Source organism: Lagenorhynchus albirostris, chromosome 1, assembly GCF_949774975.1.
Source record: "Lagenorhynchus albirostris chromosome 1, mLagAlb1.1, whole genome shotgun sequence".
In the NCBI taxonomy this organism is placed as follows: Eukaryota; Metazoa; Chordata; class Mammalia; order Artiodactyla; family Delphinidae; genus Lagenorhynchus; species Lagenorhynchus albirostris.
This window is the reverse complement of record NC_083095.1, coordinates 158,899,898-158,920,755: the sequence shown is the minus strand read 5'-3', so window position 1 is coordinate 158,920,755 and position 20,858 is coordinate 158,899,898. Positions and strand designations below refer to the sequence as shown.

Genomic DNA, 20,858 nt, shown 5'->3' with positions numbered 1-20,858 from the left:
GGCCTCCTCTCAAACCTGCCCACTCAGAGGACCAGCCCGGCGGTCAGGGAGCATGAGGATGAGGGAGCCGTTGCTGCCCCGCTGACCCCCCAGGAGACGGGGGACCCCCAGGCCTGGGCCGGCAGCCAGGCCTACACTGACCGTTTGTTTTCATCCCCTCCCTGGCCCTCCCCCCAGGTCATTGGAGCTCTTGTTCGCCAGTGGCCAGAACAACAAGCTCCTGTACGGCGACCCCCCCAAGTCGCCACGCGCCACCCGCAAGTTCTCCTCACCCCCACCCCTGTCCATCACCAAGACGTCATCCCCGAGCCGCCGGCGGAAGCTCTCCCTAAACATCCCCATCATCACGGGCGGCAAGGCCCTGGACCTGGCCGCCCTCAGCTGCAACTCCAACGGCTACACCAGCATGTACTCGGCCATGTCGCCCTTCAGCAAGGCCACGCTGGACACCAGCAAGCTGTACGTGTCCAGCAGCTTCGCCAGCAAGATTCCAGATGAGGGCGATATGAGCACTGAGAAGCCCGAAGAATCCTCCGCTCCCAGCAAACAGAGTGAGTGGATGTGAGGGCCAAGCCGCCCCTTGCTCACGGGCCCACTGAGCCGGCCCAGCCCCACCGGGAGGCTGGGGGATCCTGGCCAGATGGTGGTGGCAGTGCAGAGCCTGGGTCGGGGAGGGGCAGGCAGAGATGCCCAGGAAGTGGGATGAGTGTCCCTCCCGCTGCCCTGATGACAGCTTCCTCTTGCATCCTTGTATCTGTCCGTCTCTGCAGTGGACGTGTCCTGGGCCAGGCCCCAGTCAGGGCCTAGGAGAGAAGAGGGCATCAGATGGGGCTCCTGCAGGCCGGGGTTCACGGTGTGGCTGAGGAACAGGACCAGACACGGAAACAGGGGCGCCTGACGCATGTGGTGTTAGAGGGGCGCTTGAGGGACCCCGAGCACGGAGTGGGGACGCCGTCGGGAGAGCCTGAGAAGGCTTCCTGGAGGACCTGTTAGATCTAGATTTGTCACCAGGAGGAAGGGAGAACATTCTAGACAAAGGGAATGGAGTGGGCAAGACTGAGAAGCAAGGAAAAGCGTTGTGTGTTCAGGCAACACCGGGAAACTCAGCACACCTGGAACACCGGGTGTGGGGCAGTGGCCGGAGGTGGTGCCGGGCAGGCTCGGCCCTCCCTGCTCTCAGAAGCCCACCCATTCTAGAATGGCATTTGCTGGGAGGCTTGTCTGACTGTGTCTTAGGCTGGGTCAGCCCACATCCTGGGTGACGCCAGCCTTGTCTTGGTTAGCACACATGTGCATACATACACACAGGCGTGTACACACACGAACACACAACCCTGGGCTGGATGGAAGCCCCAGCCTTCGAGGAGGAGGCCTTTGAAAAACATTTTAAGATGGTCGGAAGTTCTGTCCTCTGAGTTGAGAAGAGGGAAGTCAGCAGGACGACCAGCAGACGGCAAAGCCGGGGAGGGGTCAAGCCCCCAGGAGCTTCCGGTACCAAGTGACATTTACTGTGGCGCATACAGTAAATAGGGGACAGGCGCAGCCGAAAGTCAGTAACCAGTGTAACAGCCGACCAGAGAGCCCCACATGCCGTCCCGCAGGAGCGGAGGACGGAGCCCCTGGCAGGGCAACGTCAAGGGGCCAGAACTCCATCTGCCACAGCCTGCAGTGAGTCCAGGCCTGATGCGTGACAAGATGTGATGCGAGACGGTCCTGAGAAGTCATCTCATCTCATCTCACACTTTTTTCTTTTTTTAAAAAAAATGTATTTATTTTATTTATTGATTTTTTGGCTGCACTGAGTCTTCGTTGCTGCACTTGGGCTTTCTCCAGTTGCGGCGAGCAGGGGCTACTCTTCGTTGCGGTGCACGGGCTTCTCATTGTCATGGCTTCTCTTGTTGCGGAGCACAGGCTCTAGGCGTGCGGGCTTCAGTAGTTGTGGCACATGGGCTCAGTAGTTGTGGCTCGTGGGCTCTAGGGCACAGGCTCAGTAGTTGTGGCTTGCGGGCTCTAGAGCGCAGACTCAGTAGTTGTGGTGCACAGGCTTAGTTGCTCCGCGGCATGTAGGATCTTCCCGGACCAGGGATCGAACCCGTGTCCCTTGCATTGGCAGGTGGATTTTTAACCACTGTGCCACCAGGGAAGCCCCTCGTACCGGGCTTCTTGACCAGTGATCCAGGTGACCCTGAACCTGTCTAACTGTGCACCAGAGTTTGTGTGTGTGTGTGTGTGTGTGTGTGTGTGTGCATGCACACATATGGACATTCTTTTCTAAAGAGGAGACCTATAGCTTTCTTTGGCTTCTCACAAAGGTCAGGTGTAATTCCACTTACTTTCTAGTTGGGGAAACTGAGGACCAGAGAGGTGAAGAGTTTTCGACCAAGATCTCACCACGCCAGAGCTGGACTTTTGATATAATTCATCTGCTTTCCCCGAAGTGTGAAAACCATGAGTCTCCGAAGATTCAGGGGGACTGTCCAAGCCAGGACACTTTTGATAGTGACCGGGTGCGTGGGACAAGAGGTATAAAGCAGGATTTTATATCCTGGACGGTCACCCTAACTAAGATGCTTCACACGGACACCAAAAAAGCGGGGCGTGGGGTAGTACCTTGCTACCCAAAGTGTGGTGGTCCGTAGACCAGCCTCGCGGGCATCACCCCTCCCGGGCCCCACCCCAGACCTCTGAACCAGAATCTGTATTCTAACAAGATCCCCAGGTGTGCCCATTAAGGTTTGAGGAGCCCTGGCAGAGCAAAAGCCACCTTGGAGATTGACAGGTCCATCAGCAAGTAAAAGGTCTGATGGGGCCCCGTGGCAAATGAAGATGTTAAACTGTCCTCAACAGGTATATGCCAAACCTACTCGGTTTGCCTCATTAGATTCTAGACCGGCATGTAAAAGTCATGGACGATTTGAGAAACATCAAATTGTTTCCTTCTTTTCTCCCAGGCTCAGAAGTCTCCATGAGGGAAGAGTCAGATAACGATCAAAACCAGAGTGACGAAGGTGACACTGAGACATCACCAACCAAATCGCCAACAACACCAAAATCGGTCAAAAGCAAAAATTCCTCAGGTACAATCCACCGACCCGAAACCACAGGTCAATTCCAGAGGACAGGTACCATCCAGGTGGGGAGAAGGTGGCGGGTCAGGCTGAGGAAAGGCCAGTGGGGGTCACGCCTGCTGTTTTATGAGTGACTCCTAAGTGCAGGAACCCAGCTGCACTTCACGACCCCGGGGGGCTGCAACACTGGCTGGTAAATCCTGCTTTTCAACTCAGCAGAATCACTCCCCTGACCTCAGACAAGACTACCTAACCCACCCAACGCAGATGGGCAGGAAGGCCCAGCATTTGGCCTCATTCATGGAAAGATCCAGGTTCAGAAGGTGTTTCCTGAGCTGCTGCTACATGTCAGGCTCTGGGCCAGACTCTTTAATAACATCCGACACCTTGCAGCGGGGCCGGGACATTCCTGTTTTTTCATCTAAGGGGAAAGTCTCCGAGAGGTTGTGGTGATGCCCACCCAAGTCTCAGACTCATGACCCTGGAGGGTTCTCGGGGAGCCGCTGGGTCTCTGGTTCCCGTTAAGCACTTCCCCACATACAGGGGGGCTCTGAGGTACCCAAAGGTGAGGCATAAGCTTATGGAAGCCCCTTGTCCCACATACAAGGTGCAGCCTGAACCCCGAACTCCCCCAACCCCCCAGGCCCTCTGAGGAGACCCAGTAAGTCACAGGGTCACCCACCTGCAGAGAGAAACTGCCCAGACACACTGCAGGCCTACCACAGCCCCTCAGGTACACGGAAGCAGATCTCACAGACAGCCAGATTCCAGAAATCAGCTTTGAGTTTTAAAGTCAGTCATTTGCGCCTCACTGCATAAGTGTTGTTACTTTCTCCTAAGGATGGATTGCTCTCCAGAGACTTACAAGCTGAAGCTTAAGGTTTCTGGAGTGAGATTCTGCTACTATTACTGCTAAAAAAATAATGATTATTATTAATTGCATTGATATTCCATGGCATATATATTGGGTCGGCCAAAAAATTCATTTGGGTTTTTCCATAAGATACAGCTTTTCACACAATACTAAGTACTTTCATCTGTGTTAACTCTTTTCATCTTTACATCCATCTTTTGAAGCAGGTGTTAATATCCCTATTATCCAGAGATTATTTTGACTCAGAGAGGTTAGGTAATTCACCCAAGGCCACACAGCTAGTACAGGGGGCGAAGACTCAGAGTGCGGTGCTCTTTCCACCCCACCGTGCCAGGGAGACCGTCAGTATGAGTTATCCATGTCAGACACTGGACAGGTTATGTGTTCATTCCAAATAGACTGAAAGGGAAGAAAACTCACAATGCTGTCCTCAAGCAGGGCTGTGCCCAGCTGGGCCTAAGAGGTAAAGGGTTTGGAGCTGCAGAGGGATGGAAGGGGTGGACGGTGGTGGGACCTTCTCAACTCAGCAGGAGAAACAGAGGGGGGCAGGGGCTTTCCCTACTCTGAGGCAGCCCTGGGGTGACATGGCATGGCATGAGCGTGTCCCTTCCCGGGGACCCCAGCAGGGGAACAGACCCCGCTGCACCGCCTGACAAGCCGTGGGTGCAGTGAGCACAGCCAGCCCGTCTTGGGCCCCTTCTAGCCTCAGGACCCCTGGTTTCCTGAGCCGAGGGCTGGACCAGGAAGAACTGACGAGTGGTTCCGTGCTCTCCACAGAGTTCCCACTCTTCTCTTATAACAATGGAGTTGTCATGACCTCCTGTCGCGAGCTGGACAGTAACCGCAGCGCCCTGTCAGCAGCCTCCGCCTTTGCTATAGCAACTGCAGGCGCCAATGAGGGCGCCCCAAACAAGGAGAAGTACCGGAGGATGTCCCTGGCTAGCGCAGGTACGGGGATCGCTCACGGCTGGTGACAACAGCGTGGCCCCAGGGGCTTGTCCCCCTTCGAATGTGGAGCGACTGCTGCCCCAGGCTTGTTGTGTGCCGAGCCTCCTGTCTGGAGGCCCCTTCCTCCCCACCCACCCCCTCTGCTACTCCAAACCTCTGCTCGGAGTCAAGCCCACTGCCCACGGGAAGCTCGGCCATCCCCACCGCCTCCCACTGCCACGACATTGGTCCTGCAGAGAAGGGGTCCCGGAGGGCTCTGATCCAGTGTGGCCCTGTCTGGAGAGGCTGCCAGACGCCTCCAGCCGCCCCTGAAAGGTGCCAAGGTCCGGGAGGGGCGGGTGTGTACGGACGGTGTCCACAGAGAAGTTGTGACATCCAGTCTCACTGGTCAGAACCTGGGATGGTTGTCGCATATTTTCTCATCCCCTGCCCATAGCCCACCCGCCAGCAGCCATGCGGGGCAGCCCGACTTCCCCAGATCTGGGGTCTGAGTCTGGACTAGAGGCCAGTTTTGTTTCTTATCCTCACGTCCCCACTCTTGCCTCTGCCACATGTGCCTCCAGGCTTTCCCCCCGACCAGAGGAACGGAGACAAGGAGTTTGTGATCCGCAGAGCGGCCACCAATCGCGTCCTGAATGTGCTCCGCCACTGGGTCTCCAAGCACTCTCAGGTGGGTGGGACTAACCCCGGGGCGGGCTGCTGGGAACCCGAGGCCACTGACCCCAGGAGCCAGCCACCCTGATGTTCTCGGGAGGGCCTGCTCAGATCCCCTACAGGGGGACCTAGGACATTCCAGGGGACGAGGGGCCTCTGCTCTCCACCTCTGTCTACAGCAGGGATACCTCCCAGAGCCTGGCCCAGGGGTGTAGTGGTCAAGATCAAGGGATGGTCCTTGATCTTGCCCAGTGCCTTCTACCTCTGGGTCTGGAGGTTCCACTGACGCCCGGCCAGGCAGCTAGGGAAGAGGGGGGTGAGGCGGCAGCCTGCCGTGGGCAGGAGCCGAACCCTCAGCCTCCTCCTGTGGCCGGGCCGGGACCACCCCAGGGCAGCTGGAACAGTAGCCACAGCCGCCCTCCCTTCTTCCCCCCAGGACTTTGAGACCAACGACGAGCTCAAATGCAAGGTGATCAGCTTCCTGGAGGAGGTCATGCACGACCCGGAGCTCCTGACCCAGGAGCGGAAGGCTGCAGCCAACATCATCAGGTAAGGGCTGAGGTCGGCCTGCTGGGATGGGGCCCTGCGCTCGGCCTCCGGACGGCTGGCCAGAGGCAGGGAGGCGAGGAGGGACAGTCCCAGGCCGAAGGACTGCCTCAGGCAGGTGTGCTGGGAGGATCTCGGGGCAGCCAGGCTCTCGAGTGGGCTATCCATGTGCAGTTCTCCCCTCTGCCTGCCCCCGTCAGGCCTTGAGCCCCTTGAGGCAAGAAGGGTGTCTGCTTCTCCATCCACACCCACTGCGAACACCTGTCTAGCCCATTGCCGTCCTGCGTGGTAGCCACTAGCGACATATAGGTGTGAAATCTCAATTAATTAAAATTAAATAAAATTTAACATTCAGTTCTGGGACTTTCTGGCGGTCCAGTGGTTAGGACTCCGAGCTCTCACTGCAGGGGGCTTGGGTTCCATCCCTTGTCAGGGAAGATCCCACATGCCACCCAGACAAAAAAAAAAAAAAGAATATCATTAAAAAAAAATAAATTAATAAAATTCAGCTCCTTGGTCACACGAGCCACAGGTGGCTGGTACCTCCGTACTGGGCAGCATAAAGAACATTCCCGTCGTTGAGGAGGGTTCTGTTGAACAGCACCGGCAAGCCCCTGTTTCTAGGTGCTCAGGGAATGTCTGTTGAATTGAGTTAAATTGTCCCCAAACCTGTCCTTTTTCCTCCTGCCCCAGACTGCCTCCCCTGACGGAGGTCAGAGGTCAGGTGGCCCCACGTCCAAGCCCTGCTGGCTCAGACAGTGACTCGCTGTGTGACCTTGGGCAAGCCCCTTCTCTGAACCTCGTTTTTCTCCTCTGTAAAATGGGCGAACAGGGCTTCCCTGGTGGCACAGTAGTTGAGAGTCCGCCTGCCGATGCAGGGGACACGGGTTCGTGCCCCGGTCCGGGAAGATCCCACATGCCGTGGAGCGGCTGGGCCCGTGAGCCATGGCCACTGAGCCTGCGCGTCCGGAGCCTGTGCTCCACAACGGGAGAGGCCCCAACAGTGAGAGGCCCGCGTACCGCAGAAAAATAAAATAAAATGGGCGAACAACACCCACTTCCAGGGCTGTGGGGAGGCTGTGGTGAGATCATACGGATGCCTCTGCAGGTCTTTCAGGGGTGTCGGGCGCAGGCCCCAGTCCACCCTCCGCTCCCATCCTGCTGACTCAGGCTGCCCTCCGGCCCTGCCCAGGTGCACGGGCTCGCGGTCAGGCCTCACCTCCTCACCTCTTGCCTGGCTCCGGCTGCCCCTCTGTGTCCTGCCGTCACGGTCTCTGACCCAGACTTGCAGCCACTTTCCTGCCGACAACCCAGTCTGCAGTCTTCCTCCAGCCAGACCATCCGCTTTGCTTTCCCAAGGCCCGTGCTGCAGGCCCCGTCGTTCCTGCAGGCTCAGCGTCCTAGAATCTCTTCCACACCTCCCTGCCTTCAGTACCTGCCCCCTAGACACACACGCACACACACGTATGCATACGCGCACACACACATGCACAGAGTCAGCCACCAGGTCCCCCAGGCACCTCTTCCTGGTTCCCGGGAGGCTTGCAGGGCTGTGCCAGGACCCTGAGCCTATCGGCCAAAGTCCCCCTCGGTCAGGGAGCTTGTGTGGGATGCTGCCGGGGTGCAGGGGAACGAGCCGGCTGTGCTGTTGGGCAGCCCTGGTGTGGACGGTGGACCCACCGAGCCCCAGCTGCGGGTCTGCAGGTGAGATTCCTCTGAGCCACTGCTTCCTCGGAGGGAGAGCGCCAGTGACTCAACCAGGCCCCGCAGCCTCCTGAGCGTCCCCCCAGCCCCAGCTTGGCTCTCAGGCCCATCCCTGGGATTCACGATTGCTGTCGGAACGAGGGCGCAGCACTTTGACCTGATTCCGAGGGTCCACCCTCATTCCCCACCACTGCTTGGGACCCACTCGACTGTACTCAGCAGCCCATCAGCGGCGTCCCACCTCCGGGCCTTTGGCCCCCACACTGCTGTCTCCCACCATCCTCCGTCTCTCCCGTTTGGGCAGCTTCCCAGCCCCTCCTGGCCTCTCTGATCCTCCAGTCCTGAAGCTCCTTCCCCTCCTTCCCCCCATCATCCCACAGGCATGCAGGAGCACGGACCACATGCCCAGCCCCGTGCCGGGTACCAGAGCTACAGGGACAAATCGGACATCACTCTGCCCTCAGGGGCTCCTGGCGGGTCTAGAGGTGGCGGGGGGGGGGGGGACAGGCACATACACAGCCGTTTCAACATGGGGAGCCTGAGGCTGAGACCACAGGAAGTCCCGGGGCTGAGGGAGCCCTAGGTGGGGACCTTGCCCAGCCAGGGAGCTGAATCCTGAAGACAGCCCATCAGGAAGTCAGTGACGGGCTTCCCTGGTGGCGCAGTGGTTGGGGGTCCGCCTGCGGATGCGGGGGATATGGGTTTGTGCCCCCGTCCGGGAGGATCCTGCATGCCGCGGAGCGGCTGGGCCCGTGAGCCATGGCCGCTGAGCCTGCGCGTCCGGAGCCTGTGCTCCACGACGGGAGAGGCCACAACAGTGAGAGGCCCGCGTACTGCAAAAAAAAAAAAAGAAGAAGTCAGTGACAAGAAAGGGGAAAGGGGGCTCCTGGCGCACGAAATGGCAGAGCACAGACAGAGAGATGGGGGGGCCGAGACCGTGGGGCCTTGCGCGATAGGGTGGGGGTGGTGCTGCCCCAAAGGCTGGGGGTGCTGAGCACATGGGGCTCATTGTGCTTTCTCGTCCCATAGGACTCTGACCCAGGATGACCCGGGGGACAGCCAGATCACGCTGGAGGAGCTCACACAGACGGTGAGCCAGGCCTGCCCCCTTGCTCACTGGCCAAGTCTGTCCTTCCCTGGCCTGCTGGCTCCTGGGATCCCCACCCAACGACCCCTTGATGGAGTTCAGTCACCCCCTGTATTGGTTTCCTAGAGCTGCCCTAACAAATACCCCAGACTGGTGACTTAAAATAACAGAATTTTATTCTCTCATAGTTCTGGAGGCCCGAAGTCTGAAATTAAGGTGTCGCTGGGGCCGTGCTCCATCCAAAGGTTCTAGGGAAGGACCCTTCTGGGCCTCTTCCGGCGTCCGGTAGCCCTGGGCATTGCTTGGCTTGTGGCAGTGAATCTCCCATCTCTGTCTCCATCATCACATGACCATCTTCTCCCTGGGTGTCCCTGCATCCTCTTCCCTCCGTGTACGTCTGTCCCTGTGTCCAAACTTCCCCGTCTTATAAAGACACCAGTCATACTGGATTAGGCCCACTCTTAATGACCTCATCTTACCTGAGCACATCTATAAAGACCTTATTTCCAAATAAGGTCACAGTCACAGGTACCAGGGTTTAGGACTTCAGCATATCTTTTTTTGGGTGGTGGGGAATTCAACCCATAACACCACCACCTCCATTTTCTTCCTCCTCTGTCTCCCATCCCTCCCCTGACCCCTCAACTCTCTCTGGTCGCATTGTCCCTGGAAGGAGGAGGGTAGGAAGTCAAGCCTTCAGTGTATGAGCTGCCCCTCTGCGCTGGAGCTGTGCTAGTGCCTTAAACACGCTTATCAATAGTGCTGCAAGTTTATATCATTATCCCCACCTTCCAGAGGAGGCAGCTGAGGCAGGGGTAGGGGGAGCGACCCAGCCCAGGTTATGCTAAGTGACGGAGCTGGTGTTCGCACTCAGAACTCACTGCACACGCCACACTGCCTCACCTGGAGGGGACAGGATGCAGTTGGCCACCTGCCTAGAAATGAGGGGACCCCGGGCAGAGTTCACGGTAGCGTTCCATGCGGTGGAAGGGGACGATGGTCTGTGGGCTTCCAGGGCCTGGCTGGGCCCACTTTTATTTCCAGGTTGATGACGTGCCACCACGAGCCACCCCAGAGCCCCAGGCCCCTGCCATCCACCACTGCCGCCAAGGAAGCTCAAAGCCAACTCCGACCTCCCTGGAGGTGGAGACCGTGCAGGCCCCTCCGCCCCCGCTGGCTCGCTTCTCAAGCTGGACGAGTGACGTCCATTCTGTCCCAAGTTGCCAGCGTGAGGACTTGGGCCTCTGGGTTCTGAGCCCGCTGCTGCCCTCTTGTCCCCTCTCCTGACTCCTGGAGCTCGTTCTCCTGCTCGGGGTCGGGTGAGGCCATCCATGGAACACGGGCGCCTGCCTGCACCTGGCCCCTGAGAGCAGCACTGCAGGACTGGTACCCCAGGAAGCCACATGTGCCCCCCGCAGGGAAGCTCAGGGGAGCAGCTACGCTCTGCTCTTGTTTCCCAGTAGGCGCCCGACTGGAATGTTTACCCTTCAAGAGCCTGAGGGCCTGTTCCTTCATGAAGAGCTGAGGCTCTTCCAGAGCAAAGCACTGCCCGCCGAGCTGCCCCCGGCCCTGACCTGGTTCCCAGAGGCCAGAGGGCCTGCAAGGGGCACGTCCAGTGTGGAGGAGGCCCCACGGCCTCACCAGAGAGCAGAAGGGCTCCCTGCTGTGACGGCCTTCCAAGCCTGTGCTGCCAGGCTCAGCCCTCACCTGGCCATGCCAGGAGGAAGCAGGGGGAGCCGCCCCTCCTCCTTGCCCAGCACTCCTCCTCTGTGCCTCTCCACAGCGCTCAGTGCCCCCGGCCACGGGGCCACCCCACCCTGGCTCGCAGGCCACTCCCCAGGCCCAGCCTGGCCCTGGGTCCTGACAGTTCAGCCATCCTGGGCCTTCAGGAGCGGGCTGAGCTCCCCGCCTGCCGCCCCTGCTTCAGAGGCTGGGGGCTCCTCCCCATGAGCCTCCTGACCCTGCAACACGGTGTCCCAGGAGGCACCTGCTGCTCTCGTCCCCACGTCCCCGCTGCCTTCCTGAGAACTTGTCCTCCCCTGTTGGCATCGTGTCCCTCACACCCGGGCTCCTGCATCTGGGCTTCTGCACAGAGCATTCCTGGCCCAGGGCGACTGTGTCGGGGGATGCATGGACCCTCACCACACACACACACACGCACACACACCACACACACACCACACACACATACCACACACACCACCACACACACACACACCACACACACACACCACACACACCACCACACACCACCACACACACACACCACACACACACCACACACACCACCACACACACACCACACACACACCACACACACCACACACACTACACACACTACACACGCACACACACACACCACACACACACACCACACATGCACACACACCACACACACATACCACACACACCACACACCACCACACACACACACACCACACACACCACACACCACCACACACACACCACACACACATACCACACACACACACACACCACACACACACTACACGCACACACACACACACCACACACACCACACATACTACACACACACACACCACAAACACACACCACACAAACACACACCACACACACATACCACACACACACACCACACACACACACACACACACACACACCACACACACACACACATACCACGCAGAGGCTGGAGGAGGAGCCCTTTCCTTGGCTTTCCCACACTCTGTCCCTGCTCTGGTCCTGTGACTGGAGCTCCTGAAGCCAGGGACGTGTTTTCTGGTCTTTCTGTCTCTGGTGTCTCACGGGGACCTGGCAGGGCAGTCCTGGACGACTGTTTGCCGAGAAGTGGGAGGGAGAGACTCCGTCCAGGAGCGGGGGCTTGTTGCCTTGATTCGGGGTCGCCCCACTTTCCCTGTGATCAGTGCAGCTTCCAGGGGCTCCGCCGGCTGGCCGGGCCCTCTGGGCAGGGTAGCCGGCCCCTCTCCTCCCTCGCAGCCCTGTTGGCCCCAAGGGGGAGAACAGGGGCGTCCTTGGTCCTGACTCTCTTCCCAAGACTGCACAGTTGTCCCCTCCCCCTATTTTCTCTAACTCCCTCCAGCCTCTCCCAGATCCAGCAGACTTTCCAGAGGCCTTTGTGCCCTGGGCCTCCTCTTGTCTAATCCCTGACGTGGGGACACTGGCCCCCTCGCCAGTGCTTGCTGAGGATTTCCCCTGATTGGGGGGCTCAGGTAGTGGTCACCTTTAAAGGTGGTGTCCATGGTGGCCCTGGGGGCGGGGGCATGGTACCCAGGGCTAAGGCAGACAGTTGTCTTCTGGGCGCAGGACGGGGGCACTGTCCCAGGAGTCACTCACACCGGTGAGTTCTTCTCTGCTAATGAAGGTTAAAAGGAAATTTTATGGGGAATTCCCTGGAGGTCCAGTGGTTAGGGCTACACGCTCTCATTGCCGAGGGCCCGGGTTCAATCCCAGCTGGGGAACTGAGATCCCACAAATCCTACAAGCTGCACACCATGCAGCACAGCAAAAAAAAAAAGAAATTTTATGGAGCCAGTTGTGGACCCAGACAGGACCTGAAGGGAGAGACGGATCACAGCCTGGAGTCGGACGGCCTGGGTCCCGGTCTCAGTCGGCCTGTTTCTGGCTGATTGCCGTGGGCTAGTCATTAATCTCTGGGTGCCTCTGTTGTCTCGTCCATGCTCTGGGGGCAAGTGATGACCAAACGAGTGACCCTGAAGCACAGCACAGGCCTGCGCGTGCACGTATACACACACACACACACACACACACACGGGGCACGACAGACAGTGACTCCCAGCCCCCTCCATCCCGTCCTCATCTCCCCTCGGCAGGTCTGCCGGCGGGGGTCCTCCCCAGTCACGCCCCACCCACCCACTCACCAGAATCGAGGTGGAGATGCCCTCCAAGAAGTGGCCAAAAAGCCAGAAGGTGTCCCTCATGGACCTAACTGGGACCTTGCTCCTCTCAGGCTGAAGGCGTGAAGGCCGAGCCCTTTGAAAACCACTCAGCCCTGGAGATCGCGGAGCAGCTGACCCTGTTGGACCACCTGGTCTTCAAGAAGATCCCTTATGAGTGAGTGGGTGCAGGTTCAGACACCCCACCCTTCCTCCTCGGGCACCGTCTTTGGCTGAATCCCCATCCCTGAAGCATGAGCAGTAGATTTCCAGAGCTGCATGGATTGATCCTCCACAGCTTGAAACAAAAATGCATGTGCCGGCAGGGATGAGAGAGGATCCCATCCCCTTTCCTGTCCCCAAGTTCCGTCCTTACCTACCAGCTACACGTGCATGCCCGCGCGTGCACACACGCACACACACACACACACACACTTTTCCAGAAGCATCTCTAATTCGGTGCTCCTTTCCTGGAGGTCTAGAAAAGGAGTATGTGTTCACGTATGTGCACACATGTACATGTGAGCAAATGTGCACACACGCATGAGTGTGTGTCGGTGTGTATGCATGTGCAGGAGCAGACTCTGGGGGGACTCTCTGGACTTTGAAGCAGCCCCAAGGCCTGGTTGTTACCTGCTCTGGCCTGTAGTCAATCACCCCCAGCTGTTCGTTGTAACTATGCCACCTACATAATTTTGTACCACCCTTTATTCGCCTAACGGTACACCAAAATGGTATCTATAAAGACACCGTTTTTAATAAGTGCACAGTATTCCCCAGCAGTGCACTAAGCCGTGGGCTTGTTCCCAGTTTTCACTTTTATATTTAAAGCTGGGGTAAACCTCCTTGTAACTAAATATGTCTCTGAATTTCTGACAATTGTCCTAGAATAGTTTCCTGAAGTTGGAATCACCGCTTCTGAGGTTATGAGTCATTGTAGGACTTTTGATCTCTGCTTTCCAGAAAGGTAGCCCCACCTGGCACACACAGAGGCCCCCACCGACTGGGGCACTACCTCACCTAGACAGAGAGTGTCGACAGTTTAGAAACCTGCCGCATCTCCTGCATGTAGAGACAGCAGTTATTTCTGACAGCAGTTATTGCTCCCTCCTGCCCATGGAACTGTCCAGGTCACTCTCACAGTCACTATCAAATAAGGAGCTTCTCCTGGAGGCCTGGCTGGTCTATGGTCCCATGAGGTCACCATTACCAGAGCACACTGCTGGCTTGGCTTGCAAGCTCCTTTATACTTCCATCTGGCCCTTTTTTGTGGCCTTCTGTCCTCCCTGTTCTACAGACCAGCTTCTGCAAGGTGACTTTAAAACGGGAGCTCTCCCATTCAGAAACTAGATCCAAAACAAGATCTAATGTGCCCATCGCACCATATCTCATTTCAGCCTCACAATAACCCTGTAAGAAAAGTATTGTCACTATTCCCGTTTCACAGATGAGGACACTGAGGCCCCGAGATATCAAGGGCTTACCCAAAGCCACACATCTGGTACGAGGCAGAGCTAGACCTGACCCCAGGGTCCCTTCCTCTCCAGGGCTCTGCAGAAAGTTACTCCCCAGAAATGACAACTTCAAAAAGCAGAGAACTCAAAGCAAAGAAATCAGCAAGGCAAACCTAACCTCATCTACCCTGGGTTTCTCCCTTTCTTCCTACAGGGAGTTCTTCGGACAAGGATGGATGAAACTGGAAAAGAATGAAAGGACCCCTTATATCATGAAAACCACTAAGCATTTCAATGATGTGAGTATGGGGGTAGGGGAGCGGGTGCAGTGACTTTCTCTGCAGGTTTCTCTTCGGTGAGACCCTCTGAACGGGCTGTACACCTGGCTAGAACCAGACCACCTGGGTCCTCTCCAGCTCTGTGATTCATGGGCACGATAATTTCATTTAAAGCTCACGCCCATCCTAAAAGATGGGGGCTGTTATCACACTTTAGATACAAAGAAGCCGAGACTCTGAAGGGCAGACACCTGAGGTCTCCTGACCAGTGTCTGGTAGCTCGTGGCCTTCCTCTGCGCTACAGCCCCAGCCAGAAGGAAGAAATCTCTCCCGGCAACTTCCCCGCATTTGCCCAAGCTCCAACCCCTGTAGCCGCAGGGACCCGTCTACCCCCAGCCTTGTGACAGCCTTGAGGGCATTTGCACTCAGCATCTTCATTCCTCTGTTGATGAATTTAACCATCAACACAAGAACTTTTGACGGCCAGAAGTGGAGGCATATGAGTCCACTTGTCCTGACCGCCTGGTCAAGGCCGCATCACGTCACACACAGCCGGGGACGGACCTTCATCCTGGGAAGGTCCTCGGCAGCTGGAGGAAACAAGGAGGACCCAGGTATTGCATCTCAGGGGAGGAGCCCGACAGGGAACACAGCCGTAGAATGGAGAGCAGGATGCATAGCAGGAGAGAGGAAGGGATGGATGTGGGCGAGGCCCCAGGAAACACACACAAGGCCTGAGTCGGAGGACACCTGACCCAAAAGTCCAACCACAGCACCAGGCAGCAAAAAAAGTCCCTCTCCGGGGACTTCCCTGGTGGTCCAGTGGTTAGGACTCCACACTTCCAATGCAGGGGGCGTGGGTTCCATCCCCGGTCGGGGGGCTAAGATCCCACATGCCGCACCGCGCGGCCAAAAATAAAAAGTCCCTCCCTCTCCCCCCCACCCCCTCCCCCAGTGTGTGCCCAGGAATCACGTAAGTAAAAGGTGAGACTATGAAGTGAGCATTTATTGAATGTTGACCATGTGCCAAGCACTACGCCAAGGGTTTCGTAAGCATCATCTCATTTCATCCTGTTATTCTCATTTTTGTCTAATTCTCTGTTGTGGATGAAGAAACCAAGCCTCAAGGAAGTTAAAGTTCACCCCCAGTCATCAGCAGGAGAGCCTGCTTTGAACCCCCACAACCCACCTCCAGAGGGCTACCCTCATTCGCTACCTGGCATTTGGCCATCTCTGTTAAAATCCACCTTCCTTTGTTTTCAGGTACACAGCGTGTGTACCTCTTTGAAGGTGATATTCACGGCCTGAAACTCTGTTTCTTAATCTCTCCCTGACACAGGGTTTGGTTTGGTTTTGTTTTTGCTGTTTCCCAGTCCTGTTGTCTTTAATTCTTTATCTTATTGATTGGTACCGGCTAGGATCTCCAGTATCAGGGCTAGAACTAGGGTAAGTTGAACGAGGTGCTCAGGGGGCAAAATTTAAGGGACTGTTCACCCTTGAGTGCATGCACTTGCACCCTGGGTGCCTCCAGACCTGGCCCTTTATGACAGTGTTCAACAGAAATGGTGATAGTGAATCTTGTTCTTGGTTTTAAAGAGAATGCTTCAATATTTCCCTGCTTAGGATAATGTTTGTTTCTTTATCAAGTTAAAGAAATTCTTTTTCTTATTCCTTGTTTGCTCGTAGTGGTTTTTACTATAAATGAATACTGCATTTTATCAAAATTTTTTCTGCATCTATTGAGATGGTCGTATGGTTTTTCTCCTTTAACTCTGTTGATGTGATGAATGACAGTTACAGAGTTTTCTCTAATATTCAACCATCCTTGTGTTCCATGGACAAATCTAAAATATTCATGTTATATTAAACAAATGGTTGTGTAATTTTTCCTTCTTGTATTTTCTGGATTTGGTATCAAGATTGTACTGGCTTCATAGAATAAATTGGCAGGTATTCCTTTTTTCTCTCTTCTCTGGAAGATTTGACTACTCTATTGCTTTAAAAAAGTTATATAACATATGTAAAACTGTTTTGAATTCAGTGTTTTCTTTATGGAAAAAAAATACTACTTCAATTTAATTAAGGTTTATAATATGTGTGCTATTTTGTACTACCATTCCTCCCGGATTCTCTTCAGTAGTTTTCCCTTCTTAAATAGTTTTATAATTCATTCTTCTTTATATGCATCCCTTAGAAATTTTTCTAAAGAAGAATATTTCTGGGTGGTAAAGCCCTACAATTTATATTCATCGGTAACTGTCCTTTAATCACCTTTATGTTTTTTAATAACAAGTCGTGTTTTTTGTACTTTTTATTTTTAAATAATTATTGATTCATAGGAAATTGCAAAGAAATGTACAGGGAGGTCCAGTATTTCCTGCTGCCCCAGTTCCTTGTGGTTGTAGCTCCCTGATGTTTTGGCCCCAGCTTCCTACCCCCTGGCTGCTCCAGGTCCAGTCCACATTTAGTTTGTTTGTGTGTATGTGATTGTTTGCTGTGCAGGGGTAGAGTAGTCCTTGGATATGTGAGACCAGGGACGCCCCAAAGTGTGTGTCCTATCCAAGCTTTAGTTGTATGGCGGGAGTTTCCCTCAGAGCTTGGCTCTTCTTAACTCTCTGTTCTTCTGGATAAACTTCAGAATTACTTTGTCAAGTTTTCAAGATAACTCCCATTGCATGTTTTATTGGATTGCATTAAACTTGTACATTAGTTTTGAAAAAAGACATATTTACCTTTCCATTTTGGGATCTAATCTTTTCCTTCATTAATCAATTCTTTTATTACCTTTGGTAATAAAAGGTATTTTTATTTATTTTTCATGTAGCATCCTACATAGTTCTCATTACAGGTCCCAGGTAATTTACAGATTCCCACTGGTATTTTGAAGATGGTATCTTTTTTCATTGTATTTTCTAATTGGTATTGATAATATATAAAAAAAATTATTTTTGTATATTGAGTCTTTAACCAGCTACCCTAATGAGCTCTGTTGGTTGTTCTGGCAGTTTTCCAATTCATTCTTCCAGGAATTTTCAAACAGACAATCATTTAATCTGCAAATAATAGTGATTTATCATCTTTACAATACTTACTCCTTTTACTCTTTTCTTATCTTATTGCATGGGCTTAAAGATCAGTAACTTGATTGCTTCAGAAATCATCCGCAATGAGGACATCAATGCGAGGGTGAGCGCCATCGAGAAGTGGGTGGCCGTGGCTGACATATGCCGATGCTTACACAACTACAATGCTGTTCTGGAGATCACCTCATCCATGAACCGGAGCGCAATCTTCCGGCTGAAAAAGACATGGCTCAAAGTCTCTAAGCAGGTGCGGGCAGGAAGCCAGCTTGGCCTGATGGTCTGGGCTGGGGCTGGGGCGGAGAGACCAGAGGGCCACCATCCATAGGTGGATGAAGGACAGGGTGAGGGCCAGTACTCCCAGGTAAAACAGAGAACCTCTTCTCCTATTTCACCTGGGACCAGATGTCAGGCCAACGGATGTGGCACTAGGACCTTGTGGGACTTTAATTCCCACTTGAATAATCAATATGCCAAAGTGGGATATAGGACAGTGATTATTGGCCCCAACGCTCTTTTCCTTGAGTTGGGACAAAAGAGTGGTGACTTCTTGGGGATCTCAGTCCAGATCTGCAGGTTACCGAGATGGTGGCCAGATGATCCTGCAAGTCCTTTCCTCGGATGTTGATTTCACCAGCCCTTCTGGCCCCCAGAGAGTTAACTTGTCCCTGTTACCCATTAGATAATATGTGATCTTAAATATGGGCTTGATCTTTATTCACTCAGAACCTGATTCTGAAAAACCATAAGGTGGAATCTTCCTCAGGAACAAAGCTCCTTGCCCTGGGGTCACGAGGAGGCAGATCTCCTGAAAGGAGAGCACAACGGGACACTTAGGCCACCTCCTTTCTGGGTGCACTGGATGTCCCAGCCCCAGCCTGCATGTTGGCAGAAAGCTGGACAGTGACCACCAAGGGACAGGGTAAACCTCCAAAGGCACCAGTAACTTGGTTATAGTGTCTCTGGTCCTACAGCCAGGTAGGCTGTGTGGGGCCCAGGGTCTCCAAGGGGCCTGTCCCATCTGGACCGTTCTGGACTTACCCCCCTCATAGTTCTGTTTCTCCCCTGCCCCTCACTACTCTCCTCGTGCCAATGGCAGGGCATGATTCTACTCCCCAGGCAGGCAGCAGGTCCATAAATCCCTCCTACTTAGATAAGCAGCCAATCTCAGGACAGCCCTGGGACATCTCTGCTGCCCTTCCTCTGCCAGCCAATCACTGCAGCTCCAGATTCCAGCAGGACTGCAAAGTACCCCTTCCATCCAATGAGGCTGGGCCTCTTGCTTAGCACACAGAGATGCCAGGGTCAGGACGAAAACCAGAAGATGTCTCTCTTGTGAGCGGGCTTCTAGAAAGAACAGAGGCTGGAAGTGCGGGAGCTCAGGTGCGCAGACACATCTGGCCACACGTGGCACACAGTGTCGTAAACTCCTGAAGTCGGGTTGAGCAAGGCTGCCACAGAACCTCTAAGTCATCTAGGCTGGTCGGCCTGTCGAGGTTCAGACGTGGCTATGGGCAGAGTCTGAGGGACCCATTTCAGGTCAACATCTTTCTTCTCCTGCCCTATTCCATCAGAATGATGTCATCTTTTCTAGAAGCCCACAGACCAGGCTCCATTTTCCTACCCCATTTCTGGGGGTGTGGGAATTTCTTGGCTTCATTCCCCAGCGTCACCCTTATCATAGAGTTGGCAGGGAACTGCCTTGACCATCCTGAAGTCTTCCATTCTCTGAGGAGAGTGCAAATGGAGAGCAGTTAGAGGTCAAGGTGTGTGATCTGTCCTGCCTTCCGGGATGTCATTCAAGACCTAGGGCCAGCCAGCCTGGTCCAAAAATCAAAGATGCCTCTGAAAACACATCTAGGCCTGCACCCTCTGTGGCAGACTGGACCACACTGGCTTCCCCCAGCCCTTCAGTTTGCGCTATAGCTGTCCGTGTGCATAGTGCCCGGCTCCAAGAGCTTCTGGGTAGCCATGGCCGTGGCCTGGTCAACACCAACCAGGAACAGTTCACTGTCCCTCTGCAGGTATCCCATAGGCCAAGATGGCCACATTTCTGCAGCTAGTTTTTTTTTATCATTCCCTTCCATGAGCCAGCCCAAAGCAGAAAAGCCTGTGTCCAAGTCCAGTCTAGCCTCGGCAAGAGTCAGAATTAGTTTGGGGTGTCCGGTGCCTCCCCTTTCTTCTTCCAACCTCTCTTCCCATCCTCTTTGAAAATAAAAACTTTCCCTCGGGAAAGGATCAGATGATGCATCTCTATAGGATGATGCAGATGACTAATGCAGTTATATGTGCTTCCTCTCCCTGGAATGGTTGGATTTCAGTAGAGACATAAGCCTCTCTTTGACTAACTATACTTTTTGGCTTCTTTGGAAGGAGCAGCCTTGGCCATCCAGAAGTCTTGTCTGGTGAACAGGAAAGGATGGTATTTAAGAGGCCATATATAATCATCTTTCGTCCTGACACTATTTCCAAGGCAGGCTCCTTGCTTGGTCTCTGGTTTCAGAGACGTGTTCCAAGTGCTCCCATATTTCGGCTCCCTGGTGTCCATACTCCAGCAGAGATGCCCAAGGCCCCAGGGGGCCTGCTAGCCCAGTGAGCCTCAAAGGATGGAAGCTCCTGGCATGGCCAGAAGGTGCTTGAGCTGCTTCAAGTCAGAACACACTTTCTAAGCAGCAGCTGGGAAAATCCAGTGGCCTCCCAGGATACACATCTCCTTCCTGGACAGAGAGCAATAACCGGAAGAGGAGCAGACACACACCTCAAGTAAGCACGCAGGTGCGGAAGAAATCAAAGTGTGCCCACCTCAGAGCCACGAATTGGCCCCAAGTGTACGCAAAAACCCCACCCACCAGAATATCCTTTGTACCTTTTCATGGTCTCTAAGCGTGGTGATGCTACGTGGCTGTGTAGCTTTTATGTCACCCACAATTCTGGACTGTCTGAACGAGTATTGCCCTTAAGGAACACCTGGACCTACCCTCCCGTTTTCCAGATACGAAGGTCAAAACCTAGCAAAGTGAGTGGAGCGCTACCTTGCCCACGGGCGTGCTGAGGGTGGGCGACAGAGTCCACTGAGGGCTCTGGACACTCAGACCCCACATCTGGCCTCAAGCTGCAGCATCTCATGTCTCTGCAGGTGGAGGGGAAAGAAGAGGAGGCAAGAGCACAGCTCTGGAAAGAGATTAAGTGCAGGAGGGCCGTTGAGAGCCTGGGGTGGAGGTTGGCCTGGGCGTCTGAGAAGGGTCATCGCAGGTGAAAGCAGAATCACC

The 20,858-nt window shown here is 54.6% G+C and overlaps 1 protein-coding gene across 1 annotated transcript in view; it reads left to right on the top strand.

Moving 5' to 3' along the window:
* Positions 1-20,858, top strand: part of RASGRF1 (Ras protein specific guanine nucleotide releasing factor 1) — a 103,833-nt gene that overhangs the window by 70,416 nt on the left and 12,559 nt on the right. Inside the window, exons 15-23 of the mRNA XM_060170828.1 lie at positions 178-551; positions 2,952-3,077; positions 4,720-4,890; positions 5,454-5,560; positions 5,981-6,093; positions 8,824-8,884; positions 12,852-12,955; positions 14,446-14,530; positions 17,642-17,839. Coding sequence (XP_060026811.1) covers positions 178-551; positions 2,952-3,077; positions 4,720-4,890; positions 5,454-5,560; positions 5,981-6,093; positions 8,824-8,884; positions 12,852-12,955; positions 14,446-14,530; positions 17,642-17,839 — 1,339 coding nt within the window. The remainder of the gene's footprint in view (positions 1-177; positions 552-2,951; positions 3,078-4,719; positions 4,891-5,453; positions 5,561-5,980; positions 6,094-8,823; positions 8,885-12,851; positions 12,956-14,445; positions 14,531-17,641; positions 17,840-20,858) is intronic.